The 24,745-nt window shown below is 37.8% G+C and overlaps 1 protein-coding gene across 2 annotated transcripts in view; it reads left to right on the forward strand.

Moving 5' to 3' along the window:
* LOC109404843 (proton-coupled amino acid transporter-like protein pathetic) overlaps nucleotides 1-24,745 on the forward strand; it is a 157,096-nt gene that overhangs the window by 57,524 nt on the left and 74,827 nt on the right. Inside the window, exon 1 of one of the 2 annotated variants that reach the window (XM_029859392.2) lies at nucleotides 2,831-3,278. The exons of the other annotated variant lie outside the window; for it this stretch is intronic. Coding sequence (XP_029715252.2) covers nucleotides 3,228-3,278 — 51 coding nt within the window. The 5' untranslated portion in view covers nucleotides 2,831-3,227. Of the gene's footprint in view, nucleotides 1-2,830; nucleotides 3,279-24,745 lie in introns of those variants that run through there. 2 annotated transcript variants of the gene reach the window in all.

The following is a 24,745-nucleotide window of genomic DNA, read 5'->3' on the forward strand; positions in this document are numbered from 1 at the left end:
TATTTTTATTTATTTTGGACCAATCTTTCCGATATGAGCTCTTATGCATATGATGATTGGCACCTATCACTTCGTTTTAAGATAGAGGGTCGTTGAAATATTCAGCCATAGAAAAACTATATAGCGCAATTCCGATTGTCGTGAGAATTGGTGGGTTACTAGTTGTTCGAAAAATATTAGACCCGTATTTTTTTTTGAAATTTTTTTTTGAAAATTTTACTTTTTATTAAATTTAAAATTCAATAGCTTTCAAACAAAAAAGAGGTTTAATATCAGTCAACTAATTCAAAAGTTATGATATAAAAAAAATATTTTTAAAAACCTTGATTTTTGGGACCACTCTTTCTTAAAATTGATCACCCTAATGACAAAATAAAAAAATACGGGTCTAATTACTTTCGATGAACTGCAAACCCACCAAGTTTCACGACAATCGGAGTTGCATTATGTCGTATATCTATGGAATACTAGCTGTCCTGGAAAAAACGTGTACTGCCTGCCTATTATTATTTTTTTTACAGCTCCATAGAGAAGTCCCCCGCGAATTCAGTTGTATGGAAGTCTCCCTTATTCATAAAATGGGAGGGATCTCACACCATGCTAAAACCTTCCCCGGCCCCAACAACACCCACATACAAAATTTCACGCCAATAAGTTCAGCAGTTTCCAAATTCAAAGGGTACTGCTTGCCTACTGTGTTTTTGACATACATCTCCCTAGAAAAGTCCCACGCTACTTTTTATGTATGAGAGCTCACTTTTCCAGAGATGGGAGGAGTCTCATACTATGCTAAGAACCTTTCCCGGCCCCAAAAGTACCCACGCACAAAGTGTAGGATTTCGGCTTTGGAGATTGTGCTTCGACTTGTAGTAGTTTATAGCAAACTAACTCTCTGATCAATTGGGTATCGTATTTTATAGCAAACTAACTCTCTGATCAATTGGGTATCGGGTTTTATCGGTAAACGGGAAGATAATTAGTGATAACGATCGGGTATTGATTGGAAGATAGGATGGACTGATCGTAGCATACACATGAGAAAAAGGGATAACTATTGATAACAAAATCGAGCTGTTGAGGCTATCCATAAATTACCTCACAGACCATTAACTAAGGATTATAAAGCCTGATTCCGCAATAATCGGGACACTGAAATACAGCTGTATCTCTGTAAAAGATACATTAAAATTGCTCAAATTTAGTCTAATAATATCTTAAAATGTGTTAATTTCTCCTACAAAATTTCATGTGAATCGGTGCTTATTGTTTCGATTGTACTATTGAAAATACTATATCAATAATCATCAAATTTTGAAGACATGATATAAACATAATCGACTACATTCTATGAAAATCTCATGAAAATTGACAGAGAAATTAAAAATTTATAAATAGGCGCACATAGCACATGAAAAACACGAAACATTTTCACTAACATTCACCCCTGTCAACACCAGTAGCTTACAAAACAAATGATAAAAGTTGATGAAATTTCGCAAGAAAGTGTCTCTATAAGTATCATAACTGCTAACAAAATTTCATAATTATCATCACAGAACTTTGAACTGTAGCGTAAAAGAACCATCTACTATGCGCATGAAAATTGGTCATGATTGTACAAAATGCTTAAAACCACGTCTGTTTGTTTTTCATCCACAGTTAAAAGTAATGCATCGAATTTTATGAAATTCGGCACAAATAATAAACATACACCTAAGAGTTATCAGTCAATTATTAGGCCAATTTTACCGATTCATTACAGAGATACAGCCGTACTTTTTACTATGGATCGTCAATCCGGAGACGGCGGGCTCGATTCCCGTTCCGGTCGGGAAGATTTTCTCGACTCCCTGGGCATAGTGTATCATTGTACTTGCCTCACAATATATAAATTCATGCAATGGCAGCCAAAGAAAGCCCTTCAATTAATAACTGTGGAAGTGCTCAAAGAACACAAAGTTGAAGCGAGGCAGGCCAAGTCTCAGTGGAGACGTAGAGCCACAGAGAAGAAGAAGATATATATAAATTTTATCGGCTTCGTGCAAGGCTTCGTGGCCGCGTGGTTAGTAGCTGTAGTCGTTTTGGCATATCGTAGTGTGAGTTCGATCCCCGTTCCTGTTGGTGAAAACTTGTTTTTCATACAAATTAATCTTCACACCCAGTGGCCCGATGTTCTATGTTTTGTCCATTGTCTAGTGTTAGTAATGTTCAGTCTCTGCTCTGGCTCTGAGTGCAATTTTGCTTCGACCTTTTGACCATTTGGTACTTTGATCTTCGATCCTTGGGTCCTACAGCCGTCCCAGCTTCAAAAAAAAAAAACAGTTCAATCGGATGTACGACTGCGAAATCGCGATGGGCGTAAATGGGGTGGTACCGTGATACGGAGTCGCGGCGCTACTTTAACTACCAATCAACATTTTTAATGTCTCGAAAACAACATTATAAGCATTGTTGGCATTAGTCACGAAATCTGATAGGACATTCGAGTATAGTAGCAAACATACACAAGACTCCCGAAGCGCCAACCATCAACAACGCGTAATTCGGATTGACGTAATGTGTGCTCGCACTCGCACTCAATCAACTGACCCACCATGCGCTCCCACAACTCATCCCGCCTGTCCGTGTGTGAAACTGTGACAGCTTTTCACCGTGTTGTTGGTTGGCGATTGTCGCTTCCCCATACAACCCCCCTAAACCTGTCACGTCACATCGGAGCGTTCCGCGTGTAGCAGAGGCACGCAGTTGCGCGACACGCCCGTCTCGGGATTGTCGCGTACCCACATCATATCGTACTCGCGCGTATCATAGGTTGATGGACTCCCCGTGGTGCTGTTCGTCGACGAATTCGCGCTCGCCAGCCACCCTTATTCGCTTGGGAAAGCTCGTGTCATACGGACGTACTTTTCACTCTCTCTGCCGCTGCTGTGCCGCAACGCCCGCTCGAGTAGTGTACAACCGCACGTACACTGGGAAACGATATTTAAAGTCGGATTTTTTTAACGGAAATTGATAGTGCGTTCAAGGACTTTCGAAACGATTCGGAAACAGAATTTGAGCTTCCGAGAAGCAATATTTTGACTAGTGCGTGGGAGTGACAGTGATTTCCTGAGAAATTAAAGACTTTTGGACAGTTTAGAAGTTTTCGGTGTTGTGTAAGTGGCATAATTCTTACCCAAATTTTGTGTGCATCAACCACCTCGCTGGATAGGACAGTCCCGGGCAGAATGGATAACTTTAAGAAAAAATCGACCAACCGGCCGAACTTAGAGTACACGGTAAGTACAGAACTCTTAGCTGGAAACGTGGACAAAAATTGTTTAGTCTACAAGGGCCGTCCTCACCTCGCCCCGGCAACGACGACGATTCTAAGCCAAGGTTGGACGTTTTGTTCTTCGTTCACGGCCCGGCCGGATTCGAAGAAAGAACCTTTGTTTTGTGAATGGGACCAAAAGTGTGCAGTCAGCCAGTCGGTTAGCCGCTGATGATCGCATCGACATTGATCTTCTCGCTAGAGAGGATCCACCCGGCTTTGTACGGCGCGCGGCCAAGACGCCAAGCCGTGTGCGCTGGTGGATGGTCACAGTGTCAGTCGTACAAACGAACTTGGGGATAAATTTAGGATTGCGTTGCTGCTCGCACTGGCAGTGTGTTTCTTTACCGTTGATTGTCACAACCCGTGCCCGCTTGAGAACGGCCTGCCGTTCCGCGTCACGAAAAGAAAAACGCATGTGGAGCAAGCAAAAAGAAAAAAGCAAAGATAAACAGATCGTAATTTTCCGTGGGTGGTTGGAGTATGTGTTGCAAACAGTGGGCAGTGGAGTAGCGTGCATTATTTTTGGGGAGCGTGAATGCGATTACCAAACTGATGGCTGACAGGGGGAGAGGAATTTTCCGGAGTAGGTCGGTTGTTTGGGTGTGTGGGTGACGAAGGGACAACAAAGAAGAGAGTGGGTGCGTAGTATTTTGTGAAAATCGATATACGGGGCTGTGTTTATCTTTTCTATGAATATTGATGCGGAGGGTTACGGATGGGAATTTCGGGAGTTGATGGTATGCCTTGTTTGGAGGGGGTTTCATAAAGATATAACGTAAAGTAATGTTGGACATCACAGCACCAACCAGGGCATCTTGTTTCTAAGACTTTGACGGACACGAAATTTAAAATAATACGATTTTACCTTTGTTTGACTTCCTTTTTCAGAGAAATCAACGTGATTATTTGATGGCTTCTAGAGAATGCAATACATTGCTTTTGAATAGTGATTTCATTTGTTTTGAAAATCAATAGAGTGGAAATGTTTTGGCTTGTTTTCGAAGCTAGAAATTTGACAAGGTGGCCCAAAATGCTTATCAGTAATCTAATCTGATCTCATCTATACAATTGGAAACATGTTTTCTTGGAAGAACACCTACTCAACTAGTATGCACATGTTGTCTGGGAAGCTTGTTTGTTGATCATTGCAGAAATAAGGTATTAGACAATACAGTGCCACCACGTTTTTCTTCAAAATCATGTCTTAAATACACTCAAATTAAAACGTTTTGTCAAATTTGTCAAAATATTATTCATTTTCGAGTACTAGGGAGCTTATTTTTCATACACATACTGACTCAGCATTGCTGAGTCATTTTTGTCAATATCTGAAAAAAAAAAATATTTCTCTCGCAAACAAAGAGGCTTCTATTTGTGTTTTAATCACAAAAAGCATTTAGAACATTCCTTGCCAAATATTTTGCGATGAATGGTCTAACGCCTAAACTAGATCTCCCAGGTAACCAATAAGCATTTGAATAAGCCGCATTTCTGTTTTATATCCGCATTCGGCCTACTTAATGCCGTATCATAACAGTTCGACTGCTGAACTGCCCTATATTAACAATTCAAATGCTACTTAAAATCTGACAGCACTTTTGTAGCTTTTCAAATGCACGGTATATTTCGGTCAATAGGCATCATAACTGCTACTTTATTGCCATAAAACTGCTAAGAGAGATGAGTGATGCTAAAACCACAACACGTTTCCACTTTCTAATTTACGTGCCATGGTTGTAGAAGTCATCATCATTCGCATGTTGTTCAGTCAATGGTATGCAACAACGAATATAATCAATGGGAAAACATGCATTGGCATATTAATTCCATGGTTGGTTTTCTGTGATCGATTTTATTATATTTTATTATAATAACACTGTCCGACAAAAAAAAAACTTTTGCCGTGATCAGAGATCCCATTAGTAGGGCATAAAAGCACATGGAAAATGTAGAAAAATGCCATTTTCAAATCTGTTGGAGCACCCCCAGAAACTTTTTGAGATGAGTTTGAATTTTATTCATTTTTGAAGGTTCAACACGAGCTTTAGAAATCATCATAAACACTTTTGAAATACAATACTTTTGAAATGCAGTTTTGTGCACCGCTGAAATTTTCACAGATCTGAGAAGCAACTTTGATAAATAACTAGGGTAATTGTTCCCTTCGTTGTGGTAGTACCTAATGTTGCGGTAATGGCTAATTGAGCACTTTTTCGACTGAAATTTTACCAAAAGGTATTTTTAATAGATGTATTGTGCTTAAATTATGAGATTGCACCATTTGTTTGCTTAAGATTTGCCCAAAAACCTATTTTAAAAAAATATTTTCCTTAATATGTTTGCTGCTGTGTTCCTATTGTTGCGGTAGTGTTCCTAATGTTGCGGTATCCCATATGATTTCAATGGAATACCGCAACATTAGGAACAAATACCGCAACATTAGGAACAAATACCGCAACAATAGGAACACAATGTTCTTTTAGATAAAAACGAATAAAATGCTCATAACAACCTCAAACTGGCAATATTTCGTTATTTTCCCGTAGATAAAGGATAGATATTATTATTTTTAATTCAATCCATGTAAAAAATTTGCTTGGGGCGATACAATTGTGGTTTAAGCATGAACCCAGTGCTTAACTCCTCCATGATCGGATCAATTACCCTAGTCGAAATTTCTACCAATTACGACATTCCGTTTCATTGATACACATCCGCGAAGGCTTAACTCTGACTTATATAGTAAAAATCTTTCAAGCTTTTTTTTAATCTAATCCCATAAAGAACGCCCATATTCATATCCATTTGAAAAACTTCTATGCGTTAATGCCGTGTAGCGTCAGTCTTTCGGATACTTCGAACGCCTAGGAATACTGGATGGATTTCCGCTCCAGTCGGAGAAAACGTTTCTTTACAAGTTCTCTACTAGGTCACTAGATGTGATGTTCGTTTTCTAGTGTTAATGTATTTTTCAGTCTTTGAAGTCTCTGACTGAAGAAGATGAAAATTGTATTTCAAACATCTGGTTTAACTATGTATGACTCTGGAAATCTATACGAGAAATTTTAGGATATGTTTACAAAGGATCCACAGGAAGAAAGATTAATTCATTGAGGTCAGCATGAGGGTTTTAAGGAAAAACTTTCCCAAATAAATTTAATGTTCTAATTGAAATTTTTAAAACTTTTTTGTCGCTTATGAAAATGAACAAAGTTTATTGTAACATTTGACATCAAATGTTACTTTCATAATCATGTTCAAATACCAATAAACTGCGATTTTGAATGCGATGGATTAGGATCACAATTCAGGCAAAATACACTACGTTCACTTAATTCAAGAAAGTATTTTGTTTTGATCGAATTTCGAGTCATGCCCAAATTTAATTATCCATATTCGCATATGGATGAGAATGCTTTTCAATGATTTGGTGTGTACCTAAGTAACCATTCCAGATTGCTTGACCTGGTGGGTATCAAGCAGTTCCATGTTCTTAATATTTTTTTATCTGTATTAACGAGATTTTTAGCCCTAGGCTAGTTTATCTCACGTTTTACTTCCCTTCCGAAGAAAGAACTCACATTTTGCACGTTTGTCGGGAGTGGGATTCGATCCCAGGTCCTCGGCGTGATAGTCAAGTGTTCTAACCATCATACCAGATCCGCTCCACTTCTTAATAATTTAAATACGATGCGGAAAATATATTCAAATTCCAACGACTTCTTCATTGAAACAAATTTGGACTAAAGTAAATAAATTATATTATTTAGCCTTAGTGGTTCGTTATAGATAGTATTTAACACTATATTAACAAATACCTATGCCGCTGGAACTTATAAAGCAATTTTACAATCGTGGGGGACATTATTGAGCTTGAAAATAAGATTGGAAATATTTTACTACATGACAAATTCAATTAATTTCATAAAAGTGTCTTCAACAATGGTAATCCCCAAACATACACATTCTTTATTGTGAAACTAACTAAAATGTGATGAAAACAACATTGCTTGTACGATTACTAATAGTAAGGGGAATGTTCTCATTTTTGGCTTGCATTTTCTTAGAATTGCATTTTTTTTAAATGTCGTGAACTTTAACTATGGTTTCTGCGCAAAGCCAGCTTCAATTCATTGTATTGAAATAGGTTTGTTTTATTCAATAAAGTTATCAATTTTACCACCTTGGTATGACTAGGACGTTCTTCGGAACATTAAGTGAATATAGACAACCCATAAAAACACTGGAAACGTTTTTTTTTGTACTGATCGCAAAATATAAATGTATTAGTTTTTTTTTTTAATTTTTACACTGGCTTACCACGTTAGTAATTTGAAAAACCGACTGGATTTTCTTCTCGAAAATTTGAATTCATTTATTTAGATCATAAGTGTAGCATTTCGAAGTCAAATCAAGGTAAAATAGATATTTTTGTTATGTATAGATAAGGATATAGGGTTGCTTTTTGTGATTGAATTTAGAAAAAAATTCAAGGATTTGTATTATATAATTCATATTTGATTCTTCCCGGATATGTATCAATGAAATGGAATGTCATAATAGGCTGAAAATTTGGCTAGTTATTTATCAAAGTTACTTCTCAGATCTGTGAAAATTTCAGCGGTGCACAAAATTGCATTTCAAAGATATTGTATTTCAAAAATGTTTATGATGTCAAACCTTCAAAAATGAATAAAATTCAAACTCATCTCAAAAAGTTTCTAGGGGTGCCCCAACAGATTTGAAAATGGAATTTTTCTACATTTTCCATGCGCTTTTATGCCCTACTAATGGGGTCTCTGATCACGGCAAAAGTTTTTTTTTGTCGAACAGTGTAATTATCAGCACCTTTCGAGCTCATAGCATAACGATGCAACTGCCGGTGTAATACTCATGCCTTAAATAGATCACAAATCCAACGCGCTTTATCTGATCATCCATAGCTTACCCTGTAGCGCGGTTCAGCACCATCGTAAACCCGAGGATCGAGGGATCAAATCCCAATTTAGCCGAATGCAGCAAAAAAAAACAGCAACAGCAGTCAAGACGAGCCCCAAGCCTCAAAAGTTCCACAGCAGGAGAGTAAGAAAAAAGAAGAGAAAGGGAAGCCGTAAAAGGGGCAGGGGAAATATTTTGTTTTTATTTTTGACAATCTGGGGGATAGGAGAGATAAGTATTTAATCAGCCGTATATCGGGCCAAAACCTGCATTTAATTAACACTTATGGCGCATACACGGCAGATTAGCATTTATTGACCTGCTGTAAAGGCGCATATAGTGCCGAATTGATGCCATTTTAACTGGTTATTGGGTACCTGGGCTGTTTCAATAGAAATAGATTACTAGTAATAACCACTAACAGATAACCTAGTAGTTTCAGGGTAACTATATAGATGCTAAATTCCTCAAATAATCTTTCATCCGAAATTGTAAGACTTTTCCAAGTCAATAGTTTAGTGAGCCTTTAATTTTTTGTATGAAGTGATTTGTCTGAGCGTTTTGATTATTTTCTTAAAAAATGACAATCATAATAGCATAAGATTCCAAAGTGCCTTCTGATACCTGATTGTTAAGCCACTTTCGTTTTATCGTGGACACAATGAAGCATTAAAATTTGATTCAAAAATGCCTATTTAAAAATTATTCGATAGAAAAAGTGAGTCTCGAGTTAGTCTAGTGGTTAAGGCTACAAATCGCCAATCCTGAGAAGGCGGGCTCGATTCCCGTTCTGGTCAGGAAAATTTTCTCGACTCCCTGGGCATAGTGTATCATTGTACTTGCTTCACAATATGCAAATTCTTTCAATGGCAGGCAAAGAAAGCCAAAATTTATAACTGTAGAAGTGCTCAATGACCACTAAGTTGAAGCGAGACAGGCCAAGTCCAAGTGGAAAAATAGAGCCATAAAGAAGAGGAAAAAAAGAAGAATAGTAAAAATAGTGAAAATGACGATGATTATGTAGCCACCAAGAACATAAGGATTACCTACAGGGGATAAACAAAATGATTAGCATAGGCAAACTGTTCAGTTTTCAAAAAAATGTGCAGTTAGGTGTAACTTTTCGTAAAATGCATCAAAAATTCACAAACTTTCACTGTTGGTAAATATATTAGTAGTCTATTTATGGTCAACATTTGGACAAAGTTGGGCTAATCTACGTTACAACAAAAATGTTTAAAAGATCGATTATATTTACATTCATTTTTATATGATAGACGTTTTTCAAACTCTCCAGATTGTTTTGTTTAATATACTCGCAGAATCAACGGCTGACAAATAGTTGTTTGAATAGCGTAACTTATATTCTAATGTAATTACTATTTACGAGCACTAGCGTACACAAGGATCTTGCAATGAAGGCGCAAGATACGATCATGGTGCAAAATAGAATTATGGTGTTACACGCAATATGAAATCCCAAGAAAGTGTTTCATCATGCTGTGGTGCTAACAACGCCAAGTACTACATATTTTGGATCTGGAAAACGGTTCAAATGGCGATGATTCAAGGTAATGCGAAACTTTAATATGACATCATTATCTCGACCCCGATAAAATTTGATAAACATATCATATAAAATGAAAATTAAAATGAAAATAAAAATAATGATGAAATTATCAATAATTCTTCAAAAAAAATTGCGAAAGAATTTTATTTCTTTTTGCGATAAGTGATGTTAGAATAAAAGAAGATTAAAAAAATAGTTAAAGAAATTTATGGGAATTCTTGATGCAATTTACAAAGATCCTCCGCCAAAAATTCCTCCAGAGATTGCTCTAGGAATTTCTCCAGGGAATTCTCCAGAAAATTCTCAAGAAATCTTCTGGAGGATCAACTGAGGATTTTAACCTACGATTAAAAAAGGCTACGCAGTCTTTTAATATGGGAAAACGAGGTTTATTTTTTGCCCGACGTTTCGACACTTTAGTTTTGTGTCATCTTTCAGAAAATTAATTACCCCTGAAGATGACACAAAACCAAAGTGTCGGAACGTCGGGCAAAAAAAAACGTCGTTTTGCCATATAAGAAAACCACGTAGCCGTTCAAATCGTAGATCCTCCAGGAATTCTCTCAGAATTCCTCCATGGTTTTGTTTTTCTTTAATTCCTCAAAATAATCCGCCAGATTTTTTTCCAGCAATTCCTCCAGAAATTCTTACAGGGATTCTTTCAAAAATTCCTCCAGATATTCTTCCAGGGAAACCTCCAGGAATTCCTCCAAAGATTCCTCCAGGAATTCTTCCAAGGACTCCTTGAGGAACGCCTTTGAAGATTCCTTCAAGAATTCCTTCTGTGATTGAAATTGCTCCATGGATTTCATCAGGAGTTTTCCAAGGATTTCTTCAGGAATGATACCAGGAATTCCTCCTGAAAATCCTTCAAAAATTTCGCTGGAATGTCTCCACGGATTTCTCAAGTAATTCCTCCATGAATTCCATCAGGAATTCTTTCAAGAATTCCTTCAGGAATGCCTCCAGAAATTCCTTCAAGGTTTTCTCCAAAAGTTTCTCCAGGTGTTCATCTTCCAGGACTTTCTCCTGGAATACGTTTTCGGATTCAACCAGAAATTCTTCCAGGAATTCCTCCACAGTTTCCTCCAGGAATTCTTCCAAGGATTCCTTCAGGAATATCTCCAGGGTTTTCATCAGAAGCTCTTTCAGGGATTCCTCCTGAAATTCTTGCATTTATTCCGCTAGGGATTTGTCTAAGGATTTCTTCAGTGATTCCAATAAACTCTTTCAGAAATTCCTCCGGAAATCCCGGAATCGGGAATCTCCGGAAATTCTTCCACGGATTCCTCCAGGATTATCACGGACTCCTCTAGGGATACGTCCTGTTATCCCTGCAGGGGTTCATCCTGGAATGCCTTCACAAATTTCTAAAGGAATTGCTCTAGGGATTCCATCAGGAAGCCCTCCAGGATTTTTTCCAGAGCTTCCTTCAGAAATTCTACCAAGGATTCCTTTAGAAATGTATTGAGGGATTCTTCACGGATTCCTTCTGAAATTCATGCAAGGATTCTTTTAGGAATATTTCCTGTAATACCTCCAGGGATTCATCCTGGAAACCCTTCATATATTCCTTAAGGAATTCCTCCAATAATTTCTCGAGGGAATTCTCCAAGAAATTCTCCAGGAATTCCTCTAGAAATTCCTGCAGGGATTCCTCCAGGGGTGTCTCCGGAAATTCCTCTAAGGTTTCCTTCAGTATTTTTTCCAGGGATACATCCAGGGGATGCTCCAAAAATTCTTCTAGGATTCCTTCAGAAATACCTCCAATGATGGCTCTAGAAATTCCTTCAAGGATTCCTCTTAAAATATCTCCTGGGAATCATCCTCCAGACATTCCTCGAGGAGTTCCTCCACGGATTCCTCCAAGCATTCTCCCAAAGATTTCTTCAGGAATGTCTCCAGGGATTCCTCCAGAAGCTTTTCACCAAATTCTCCTGAAATTGTTGCATGGATTCTAGTGGATTCCTTCAGAGATTCCTTTAGATTTTTTTTCTGGTTATCCTTCAGAAATTCTTCTAGTGGGCCTTCAGGAATTCCAACGGAGATGCCAATGAATTCTTCCAGGAATTCTACCATAAACTTTCCCAGGGATCCCAGTGTTGTAAACTGGGCCCAGGGTTTCCAGTAGGTCTTCCGTCACCGCAGGTGATTTCGACTTCATAAAAAATGCGACTGGTGACAAAAGCATCAGCTACTCAATTTCTTCAGGAATTTCTTCTGAAACTTTTCTAGAAAATCCATCTGGAATTTCTCTAGGAAATCCTTCAGGAATTTCTCCAGAAATTTGTTCAGTAATACCTCCAGGAATGTTTCCTAAAGTTTTTCAGAACCTTCTACAGGAATTACACCAAGCTTCCTTTAGTAATGCTTCCACAGATTCCTCCGTCAGGAATTTCTCCAGAAATTTGTTCAGTAATACCTCCAGGAATGTTTCTTAAAGTTTTTCAGAACCTTCTACAGGAATTCCACCAAGCCTCCTTTAGTAATGCTTCCATAGATTCCTCCTGAAATTCAACCAGGGATTTCTCCTGGAATGCCTCCATGTATTCCTCCGGAAGTTCCTCCACTAATTCCTACAAGATGTGCTCTAGGAAATGCTCCACGAATTCTTTCAGGGTTTCATCAATAAACTCCTCCAAGAATTTCTTCAGAAATTCCTCCAAGTATTCCTTCTTGATTTTTACCAGGAATCACTCTATGGATTTCTTCAGGAAATTCTCCAAGGATCCCTGTAGGAGTTCTTGCATGAATTGATCCTGGAAGTCCTCCACAGTTCCTCCATGAATTCCTTTAATAACTTTTCCAGGAATTCCTTTAAAAATTCTGCCAGGAAAATCTGCAGGAATTTCTCAAGGAATTCTTCCAGAAAATTATTCCAGGAGTTTAACAGAGCTTCCTCCACGATTTCTACCTAGCATTATTTTAGTACCGCCTCCAGGGATTCCTCCTGAAATTCCACCAGGGGTTTCTTCTGGAATGCTTCCAGAAATTTCTCCAGAAATTCAAATATTCTGCATTGTATCGAATACTACTTTATCAAGAACACATGGAACTCTGTTAGTTTGTCGGGGCCCGTGGCGCAGTGGTCCACACGTTCGCTTCATAAGCGGATGGTCATGGGTTCGAACCCAGCCCCGGCACTTGCAATTTTTCGTCAGCTGCTCTTCCCCCCGAGAGCAGCTGGCACCTGACCCTCTTCGGAGCATATAGCTCTAACGGACCTGGAATTTGGATATCGGCGAACCGCAACTCATAATTGGACCCCCAATCGGACTGGAAAAGGAACAGCAGCCACACATCAGCATCATCGTGCTCATCATTCTACCATGGACAGGGTAGAAGAATGAAAGAAGCACAAAGGCAGCCAGTTCAATACAGTAGAATAGAATATAATAGAATACATTTAGGCGCTGTACAAAGTGGAAGTGCAGCGTCCAATTGGAATCGCTCACGTAGTACCCTAGTGGACAAAAGAGCTGTAAATTAGGTTAAGTGATTAAGAATAAAAAAACTCTGTTAGTTACCCATACTACCGGCAAGCGTCACCGACGGCACCGCTGCTTGTTGAGCTAAGGTATTACGTCTGTATAAAAGTGTATGAGTGTATTGGTGCGAGTACGAAGCTTTACACACACTATCATGAATAGTGCCGCCTCCATTCGTGGTGGCGCTGCTAACATTGAAATCCGATTTTCAGCAGTGTTGCAAGTCTTCTTGATAAAGTAGTCTTTGATTGTATTGAACCAATTTCAAATCATTCGATCCAATACCGAATAAAATATCTTTCGATCATTTAATTACAGTTTTGCGTCAGATTGACGAATACCTTATTACTGACAAGCTTATGAAGCATTTTTGAACTCAGGATATTTTTTTTATCTGTATTGACGAGATTTTCAGCCCTAGGCTAGTTTATCTCGGGACCCACGTTTTACTTCCCTTCTGAAGGAAGAACTCACATTTTGCGAATTTGTCGGGAGTGGGATTCCATTCCAGGTACTCGGCGTGATAGTCACGTGTTTTAACCATCACACCAGATCCGTTCCACTAAACTCAGAATATGATTATTCATTAAAAATAATCATCAGCTTACCGATCTTAAAAATTCTGTGAACTAGTGTAATATCCAAGATTGGCACTGAACTATCTATTTTATTATTAATTTACCACCTGAACTATATAGACAAACATGCACTCGTGATAATTAAAAATCGGTTAATCCACAAGGTTATCAGTTAATTATCATCGTTGATATCCATCAGCAGTGGAAACATCATGCCTTCCCAAAGCCCTTTATCCAATACCGGTCTGATCCACCCTGCTGAGACCGTGCTGTGAAGGGCAGATTTGTTTAGATTTGATTAGACGATACGTTACGCTGCGCCATTGAAGCAAGACATTCTTGTCTACACGGCGTCGTCAGTCCACAGTTTTGGATATCGTGTTTGTTCAGCATAGGACGTCACTGCTGTGTAATGTTTAGTGTGGTCAGCATCACACTATCAAGAGCGACGAGACAACATTATCAGAAAGAAAATCTGAAAAGAACTAAACCAGTAACATAGTAGAATTTCAAGCAGTTTTTTAAGCAGTTGATCAAATATTACATAATTTTGTAGATTCAACTTAGTGAATGCAAGTCTGAGCACATATTACTTCTATTTATTTCGCTTGAACTATTGTGCAAGTCAATTATATCAGCAATTCAGTTTGAAATTAGTTTACCCTCTCCATCGCCTATCTCAGCCCCTTCCCCTCTTAGGAAATTGCCCACCAACCACCCACTCGTGTCAATCATCGCCTAATTATACCTCCAAATTGGCGTCATTCACTCGCAATCCAATTATTGTGGCGACAACTGCTCCGCACATAGATGAACTGCATCGAGCTGCACCAATTACAACTGCACCCGCACCAACCAAGTGCAAACTGCAGCAGCAGCAGTCCCGAGCGAAATGCAAGCGACGAACCTTTTGCATCCGAGTAATGTATGTACTTGCTAGTTGCAATTTTCAGCTGAAACAACACAATCCACATGTACCTAGATATCATTTTACGCTGCGCTGGTGCAACGCAATCCACAGCGTACTCAGAGCAGAGTCCAGTCTGCCGCCGCGCCACGCCGTGCTGGTCAGCACGAGAATGTGATGATGCTGGCTATTTTCGATTCGCCGCTCTGTGCGGGACGGAAACATTGAAACGCATTCGCTGACGTTTGTTAGTATACACAAATGGAGCGGGGTTTGTTCGGGAGGTTCGGGAAGCAACTTCCGATTCGCCTTTTTATCTATCCGTAGAATCTGTGGGATGAAGAACCGTGCAACTGCGCCATTCTTACTGTGGCGTGCCTCCTCGTGGGGAACATTTTTATGTGCTATCTGTCACTTTCATCGGGCCACAATAAGTGGCGCGGAATTGCTTCACCTGTTCCTACGTAGATACAAATCTGCTTTCCCGGCGGCACCTACAAGAATGTGGTCTAATGGCATTTCGGTGAATATAAAGAAGACGGCTCGTGATCGTGTTTTTCACCCAAGCGACGCGACGACGATATACAGGCAGCTGCTGTTATGATCACCGCATTGACGCACTTTCGATTGTCGTGATTGGTACGGTGGGTGGGTGGGAAACGCCCAGTTGGAATGTTGCTGGGAAGATTTATTATCCTTTTAAACGATGTATCGGATGTCAAGTATTTTAAAATTAATTATCGTTCGTTCCTACGAGGATGTGTCTCGTTTTGGTTATCTGAATCATATATGAACTGGATTAGGGGCTGTCCATAAACCACGTGGTCATTTTTTTGGGACTTTTCAACTCCCCCCCCCCCCCCCGCGTGGTCATTAGTTCATACAAAAAATTTTATTTGTCCATACAAAATGATCATTGGCCGAACCCCCCCCCCCCCCCCCCCCTTATGACCACGTGGTTTATGGACAGCCCCTTATACATATCAAAGTAAACGTTCCAGGTCTAATTATGACATACACTCAGCGAAAAATACTAGCGAAATTCATCGAAATACCTTATGAAAATTTGCTATAACTAATTCTTATGGATGACATAAGAATACCTTATGGAAATTGATCGTGCTTGCTATGACAAATTTCATAAGATAGGCTTATGAAAAGAACAAAAAAATCTTAAAATGATGCAGACTGGATTCGATCCATGAACGTCGGGATCACCGAGCCCGTGTTTTATCCACACGGCTACCGACGCTTGAGAATACCAAGTTGCTAAACATCAATAAAATCCAAGCTGTGAGACGATTTTGCGTCATAGAGTGACCTTATGAAATTCATCCGAATCATTATGAATTATTTAAAGGCCGTTTCATAAGTTGGGCCTTATGGAAATCTTAAGGTTATTTGGCTGAGTGTAGTTATTTATGTCCTTTACAGCTGTAAAAAAAAAGACACGGACAACGTATGCAGCTTTCGGCTGTACAGACTGTTTTAAACTTAACATGAGACAACGGACAACGGAGCGTGCCACCAGTGGAAACGGAGAAGAGACTATTCTCACGAAAAGTTTTAACGCCCGACGCGGGAATCGAACCCTCACCCCATAGCATGGTGCGATTATAAGCTTGGTGACCCTAACCGCACGGCTACGAGGCTCCACATAGATTTTCAAATCTTGTACCGACTTTTCTAACACTCTGAACAGAATACCCTCACATAAATTTTCAGGTGATTGACCAAAACGTTCAGAAGTTTTGAGTTTAATCTACTGAATATAAATAGTTATGTTTATTTTTTTGTTTAATTTGAACTTTGATTATTGCAATATTTTCAAAAATGAAATGATCTTAGTCATGGTAGCCTGGTGATGTTCTAAACAACATATAATTCTGTCCAGTTCCAATTGTAAGGCTTTTTTTACTTACAAAAGAAGCTTCATAACAGCTTTTTTAAACTCTCATGCAACAAAAATGTTAGTTGGGGGGATTTTTTTTTATTATCGAACAGGTTTGGGCCGAAGGGTCTTTAATTTCCATGAAAATTTCACCAGATCTAGAGGTCGTGGATATATGATCATATATGGAATTCTAAAAAATTATAGTGAACTATTTTCCCGAAAAACGCTTAATAAAATTTCACGATTTTCCAAAATTTTCTTAAATACCCCAAACTTTAAAAAATCGTATCTCAAAAACTATGCGTCGTAGAAAAAACTTTTTTAAGTGAATTCGTCGCCAAATTACCTCAGCAATCCACTAAAAATACACTGAGAAAAAAGTGTTTTGGAAAATGTTTCACCAAAGAGTAAAAACGTCTAAAAATGCTGATAAAAGTACCGTATGTATCATAGATTATTCTGAACAAATTTTTTCCTAGCGCAAAAACTAATGTTCTTCCTTTCGTTCTCTGACGCCAAAATGGAATCTCTTACCGTTTTAGAGATATAGTCAAAAAGCCAACGGCCAGTCGCTATATTTTCATTAGAAGCCATCTACAACAGCGGCCGTTCACCTGTTGCAACATATTTGCTTTGCAACGAGGAAATGACATACGCTAATTGCAACGTAACTTTGACACTCACGTGAATCGGAGTGCACTGCCAGCACATATATGGCACTTGAGTGCCTTTTAAATACATTAAATAGTCATGTTTTGCAATGATCGGGTTTCTAACTAAAAGGTGTTTCAAATAACGGGTTAACAACGAGCTAATGCCACCGTTGAGCGTAAAATTACTTATGGCACTCATATCCTATATGTTTTCCATTTCAATTTAAGAAAACAAAGAAAACTATTAACGGAGAATGGTTACTACTCAGCAAAATATCTTGAAATTATACCCGACAAAAAAAAATTGGCGTCGATTTCACTAAAAAAAGTTTTTTCTACGATGCATCGTTTTTGAGATATGATTTTTTGAAGTTTAGGGTGTTTTACAAAATTTTGAAAATCGTGAAATTTCATGTAGCGTTTTTTGGAAAAATAGTCCACTATGATTTTTTTGAATTCCATATATGATCATATATCCACGACCTCTAGCACTGGTGAAATTTTCATGAAAATCGGAGACCCCGGGACTTTGGGTAGAAGCCCAAAGTGTTCGGTAATAAAAAAAATATCCCCTTGGGTTAACCTGTAATATTACCGAGACTATATATTTACTGTAGATCAAACGTCTTTTAGATGCATTAGATTAGATCTTATTCACTTGAATTCGAATCTCACTATTTTTTGGGAATTAAGTAAAATTTCCACACGGATGGTTTAACAGTAAATATCGATAAATATTTATCGACGTATGCGGCTCCACCCTCTCGGCGAGACTTGAACTGACGACTTCTACTCACTGTACAGGTGCATTACCACTCACCATGGGAAGACTCGAAGGTGCAATGGTTAAACTGAATCCAAAAACAACTTAAAAGTACGTACAGACGTACCTCGATAGTACGTACATCATAATTTGGTTATTTTTTAATTTTCAAAAATGAGTTTGAATTATTAGTAGACGTATAGCAGAGGCTCCTATACTATGAATTTGTGTTATGCAGACTTTTAAAATACACAGAAAGAAATCATGAAAATTAAACAACACGTAAGCTAAGGATAGACTGAAAATTATAACAGAAACTAGAAAATTACACTCGTTTGCCGTGATTTTTTTTTATCTGTATTAACGAGATTTTTAGCCCTAGGCTAGTTCATCTCGGGACCCACGCTTTACCTCCCTTCCGAAGGAAGAACTCACATTTTGTGAGTTTGTCGGGAGTGGGATTCGATCCCAGGTCCTCGGCGTGATAGTGAAGTGTTCTAACCATCACACCAGGTCCGCTCCACCATTTGCCGTGAGATGATACAGTTCGCTTAGAAATCAGCTATCATGCGTTTTGTTTACAAATTTTGAGACATAATCGCTTGAAATTTACATGCAATAACGTAAACGAGGACAGCCACGCTCAGTCATCAGCTAATCGGAAAGCGACTTCGTCAGCCTCGCTGACCGAAGTGGTCCAACAGTTGGTTCGTTTGTGGTGGAAGATGTTTATCTTCGATTACCTTCTCTTCAGCTTGGTGGGACAGCCTAGAGGGGTTAGGCGTGGACTTTCACTCGGAAGATCTGAGTTCGATTCTCGTGTTGGTTTTTTTTTTAAGTTTCTCTGAAAAGTCGGTGCTATAATTAGCACTTCTCTCATCAATCAGCATTGTAATTTCAAGATTACACATAAATTTCTGTCGAACACGATGGAGGTCAATTTGTTACATTCAGTTCGTCATAAATTTACAGATTTTGTTCGTACTGTGTACCTACGGATTTTAACTAAACAGTTTTGAAATTTATGCGAAATAAAAGATGTATACGTTTGATGTAAGAATTGCACTATTCTTCTAATCTCTGTGAAGCGTTTTCTGCCAGTGAATGGTAACAGGGCCAGATTAACAAATGTGGGGGTCCTTTATATAGGGGATATATTTTTGCCCATATAACATGAAAAAAAATCTAAAAAATGATAATCATTCTTTCAAAAATGTAATGATAATCAGAGTTGTGAAAAATATTGAGGTCCATTAAATTTATTCATAGAAGAATTTAAATTCTAGTGTGAAAACATTAATGAAGTTTTTTTTTATAGAGTCAAAACTGCCTTTCGCACGGCATCAGATCTTAGATTTAGTAGAAAGAAAAGTTTCAAGAGAAACTGTGAAAATAATTATTTTTAATTATTAAAATAAGCTATCATTTTCGAAAAATTTCTAGTAAAATTTGTAGCACATTCCTAACGTTTGTGCAGTGTTTTTGCGAAACCCCAAGATAATTTCTTGGAGATCCCTGCTGCAATCTCTGGTGATTGTCAATCAGCATAATGAAAAAAAATTAAACTTATTTTGCTAGAGGAGGCTGGCGACCTCCTAAAAATAATTGTTACAAAGCTCTGAAATCGAAGAGGAATTTATAAAAAAAAATGTTAGAGAAATTTTAGCGGGAGCCCATGATAAGTTCCTGATGAAATTTCTTACTTCATTTCCAATAAAATTTGTTAATAAATTGCTTGAAAATCCCTAGCGGAAAATCCGGACATTATTTTTGTGAATTTCTCAAAAAAAAATCTGCATTTTGCAATAAATCCATGGATTTTATCAGGAGTTCGCCATGTATTCATCCTTATTTCAGTAAACAAATATCTCATCTCAAGAAATTCGGACTGAAACTTTTGAAAATGATCTGCCCCAAATTTATGCTCGATTTCCTGTGAAATATGTTTGAACAATTTTGGTGTTCTCCGATTTGAATGAGTCGTAAATTGTCTTAGTGAAATTAAACTCAAGATTTCCAAAAATGTTTCCAAATATCTGGAAAAAATCCAGTAATTCTACTAAGAACTCTATTGAATTTTTTTTCAAAATGTTTCAAAAACTTAAGACAGTAAAAATATACAATTTATAGAGTTTTAGAGTTCTTCTAGAACTTAGTCGAAGGATTTCTTTATTATTTCGTGTTATTTATCTTTAGGAATTTCACAAATAAAAATAAATGGTAATCTGTCTTTGGGGAAAAATTTTATATTTCATAAATAGCTATACAACTAGTTGCAGTCTTTCTCAAAAGAGTCACAACATATCACCCAAGTAACACACTTGTCACAGAAGATTCACGGCAGCGCAGGTTTTTGTTGTGCAGAAGTCACTGTGACTTACTACTAACAAACAAACACATAAGTACTTACTTGCTAGAAGTAAGTCACAATGACTTCTGCGCAACAAAAACTTGAGCTGCTGTGACTCTTTTATGACAAGTGTGTTACTTGGGAACATACATCTTACAAGTAGACAGTAATAATGAGAAGTTCTATTGACAAAAATCAAATAGAGAGAAGTTTCTTACATTACTACTTTATTCTTGGTCCACATTTTTTTTTTCGTGAAGTAAATTTTTGTGGGAGCCCCTATGAGAGCCCGGGGCCCTGGAAAGCCGTCACCCCTAAATCGGGCACTATAAAATATTTCACACTTCTCGACTAGCATTCTTCCATGAGTTTCAAAATTTTAACTACCGTGAGTACCATAGGGCACTGCTCGCCGCGGTTGCTGAACTTATTTCTGCTATAAGACTGACGTTCCGTAGCCATGATGTTTACGATTCGGACATAAAAAAATTATTGGCTTTCTCGGGTTAGATTATTGAGCTTCTCGAGAATATTTAGCATTTCGACAAATTTCTCGTCAATCTCTAGGTTGCGCGCCAGGGTATAATGTGTGTTGGGCACTTTGCGACGATTAACTCAAATCCACACACCCGCGCACAATTTGCGCCCCGATTGCCTATGCGCCAAGTTTTTCACTAGCCATATCACTATTAATCAGTGGTTTAATGAAGTAAAAGCGTTGTTACCGCCAATAATGTGTTTCTTGTACATTATTTCCAGACATATGGAAGTTCAATGTTTTAGACAAAAAATGGATCCGAACCCTAAGAGAGATAGAGCTCATGGCACGAACTATTTTGACACATGTTTATTTACATTTTGTATGGCGCACAACCCGGCGCATGGGCTGTCAACGCACAAGTTGTTGGCCAGTATGCGGATTTCAGAAAAGATTCGCAATATTTAAATTGAAATGTATGGTTGGCACGCACTTGGTTAATGTGCAAACTTCCACTGGGGAGTTGTGGAAATTATTGTAGGATCCTGGTAGGGTCTTCCAAAATTCGACTTAATCAGGATGAAAAGTCTGCTACTTAAATGACTTTCTGGTGCAGTTCCCCTAGGAGCTCCTTTTGGGATTCTTTCAGGACTTCCTTCAGGGATTCACCCAGACATGTTTCCTGGGATTCCTTCAGGAGTTCCTTTCTTGGTTAATCCAGTAATTTCTTCCAGGATTTCTTTGGTAGCTTTTCGTGTGATTTTTCAAGGAATTTATTTACAGTCCATTTATAAATTCCCTCTGGGATTCTTTCAGGAGTTTCTCCTGAGATTCCTTAAGAGGTTTCATGTAGAATTTCGTCAGGAGTTATTGCTGGGTTTCCTCTAAAAACTCTTTCAAGTATTGCTTCAGGAGTTTCGAGATTCCTCCATGAATTCTTTCAGGGATTCCTCTGCGAGCTATTTCTGTGATTCTTACAGGAGTTTCTTTTTTTATTCCTAATAAGGCTCAAGGATCTCCATCAGAGGATTCTCCAGAGATTTCCTGCGATATTTCTCAATAAAATCCTCCTGGAATGCTTCCGCGAGTTCCAGGATTTTTTTCAAGGATACCTGCAGGAATTTTGTTCCTCTAGTAATTCGTTCCAAGATTCCTACAGGAATTCTTGTTGAGATCCGTCAAATATTTTTCTCCTGAATTTCCTCCAGGAGCTCCGGGAGACCTCTGAGAATGCCTTATCTTGAAAGGAACTCATGGAGGAGTCCTAGAAGTAACAATAAGAGTTTCGAGGATTTTTGAAATTATAATACGGCAATAAATATTGCAGAAGATAATACATCTAGGGTGCTTCTATAACAAGATATAATAGATCTAGATCGATTTTTTTTGAATCTTGATTAGTTTCGATGGTTCTAAAAGATAACTCTAATGAAATCAATATAACTTTCCAGAGACAAGATGCTTCTACGAAGCATCCTCAGAGCACTTAAAGATTTTTCCAACAAAGGTAGGATCCTAAACAAGCAAAATTACGTAATTAATAAACAAACCCTCAGGCCATATGCTATTTTCTAGCAATCCTGACGTTCTAGAATTAACATTTTTTTTATATTTAAAAATTATATTTGAGATACATTTTTTTTTGATTCGACAGTACGTACGTTTCGAAACTACATACACTTAGCGAAGCGGGTTGTGTACATACAATCGAGGTATGCCTGTAATTACTTTATTGCAGAAAATTCATGCGAAAGACGCGCCATATAATATCAATCGCATTGATATCCGTCATGATCCGTCATTTCAGATCTTCTTGGAAAATTTCCGATTTAACATTGGTGCCACCCACTTTACGTTCACCGCAATTTCTCTGTTGGTTTTCAACCAATTCACTTCATTTTTGGAAGCATACGATATGTCGCAGCTACACACAAAAAAAAAATGAGCTCAATCGGATGTTAGGCAGTCTAAAAATCGCGGTGGGCGTAAAGTATCATCCACCGTGTATAACGAATCCTGACTGTAAATAATTATGAAAGAACTCACATGAAAAAATAAACCTCCGAGTATTAATCAAACGTATCAAAGTTGAATTTTCGAGTATTAAAAAGATCAGTTAATGGAAAAACTGAATGTCTTCCGTCATCTTTTGGTTTTTGATTTTTCATTAAACAACGGCGCAATATTTTCAATATCGGTTTCCATACACACTTAGAGGAAGGGTCATGGTATCTCCTGATTTTTTGTACTGGTGGAAAATGTTTTTCGTTTTTCCAAAACCATTTTTTTAGAAATAATGTTCGCAAATTTGAAACTATTTCAACAGATTTTTTTTTTCGGAAATGTCTCATGATTCAATGACACCTTGGGTATACCTACATGGATCTCTTCAAATATTTCTCCAAAAAATAATCAATCAAGTATTTATCCATGAATTCATTTAAAAAATTTAACACAGAGTTTCTTAAAAAATTCTGGATGGTTTCTTCAAGAAATTCCTCCTTGACTTTCTTTAGCATTTTCGTGCCTGGCGATATACAAATACAAAATGGCCATTGGAAAAGAAGCTCATGGTTTATAACTGCGAAAGTGTTCATTAACGACAAAGCTGAGAAGTAGACTTTGTCCAAGTTAGGACGTTATATCAATTTCTTCAAAAATTCTTGCACCTAATTCCTTTAGGTACTCCCCTCAGCAAAGGTCAGAAACTCCAGGGATTTCTTCTGAAATTTTCTCATGTATTCTTCCAAGGTTTCCTCCAAAGTTTGCTTTAGAAACACCCCCAATGGCACCTTCAGCTTCGGTATATTCTTCAGGGTTGTTTAATGAAATCATCCAATAATTCTTTCAGAAATTCTTACATTTTTTCAGGCCTTGCTTTATGTATTCTATGCTCTATGGATTCTTTTAAAAGTTTCTTTAAGGATTTTCCAAGATATCTCTACAATTTTTTTTATAATAGGATTGCAGCAGTAGATCCTTTAAGTTTTCGTTTAGAAACTCTTCAAAGGCTTCTCTCAATTATTTGTACGTCCGCTCTTACACGTGATCTGACTTTCTGTTGTGCATTCCACTACAATCAACTTCAGTCAGTTTTTAGTGCAACCTCGAAACGGAGTGTTTTCTGTAGTGCAGTGTGAAAGCAGATTTCTTCAGCGACTCCTTCAAGAAATGCTCCGAGGGCTCCTTCACAAATTCCATCCAGGATTACACCCCAGACTTATTCTAGAATTCCTTCTAATATTTTTTTTCAGGAATATTTTCTTCATAAATTCCTCAACATTGTTTCCGGCAACCCCTTCATAAATTTGAGACGGATTTGTCTACCAAAATGTTCACCAATCATGCGGCATTAGACAATGTAAACACATTGAAGGCATATTATGAGAGAAACAAAATATGAAATAAAGCATGTCAAAATGCATTAATTTTCATAAACGCTGGCGCAAAGTAGTCGTGTTTACCAAACTTTTCTTTATTTGTAAGCTATCAGCGATCTGAACAACTTTGTTGAAGACACGAAATTTCTCGGTGATTTGAAGCATGAGGTAGAACATTCCAAATCAATTCTCCAACTTTGCAATAACTTAACAATTACCAGAAAATGATGGAAATGCACTAAGTTTGTCAATTTTTTTTCATAATCGTCTATCTATCTTGAAGCCAATCTTTTATAGTAATCTTCCAAGGTTGCGACCATTCATTTGCAAAGATTTACATTCATTTGCTTTTATCTCAGTTCAGAAGCATGTTATCGAAAAACAATGTATGGATGAATTTAACCTTGTAGTTTTATCTGAAAGTTTGCCG

The sequence above is a fragment of the Aedes albopictus genome, chromosome 2, assembly GCF_035046485.1.
Source record: "Aedes albopictus strain Foshan chromosome 2, AalbF5, whole genome shotgun sequence".
In the NCBI taxonomy this organism is placed as follows: domain Eukaryota; kingdom Metazoa; phylum Arthropoda; class Insecta; order Diptera; family Culicidae; genus Aedes; species Aedes albopictus.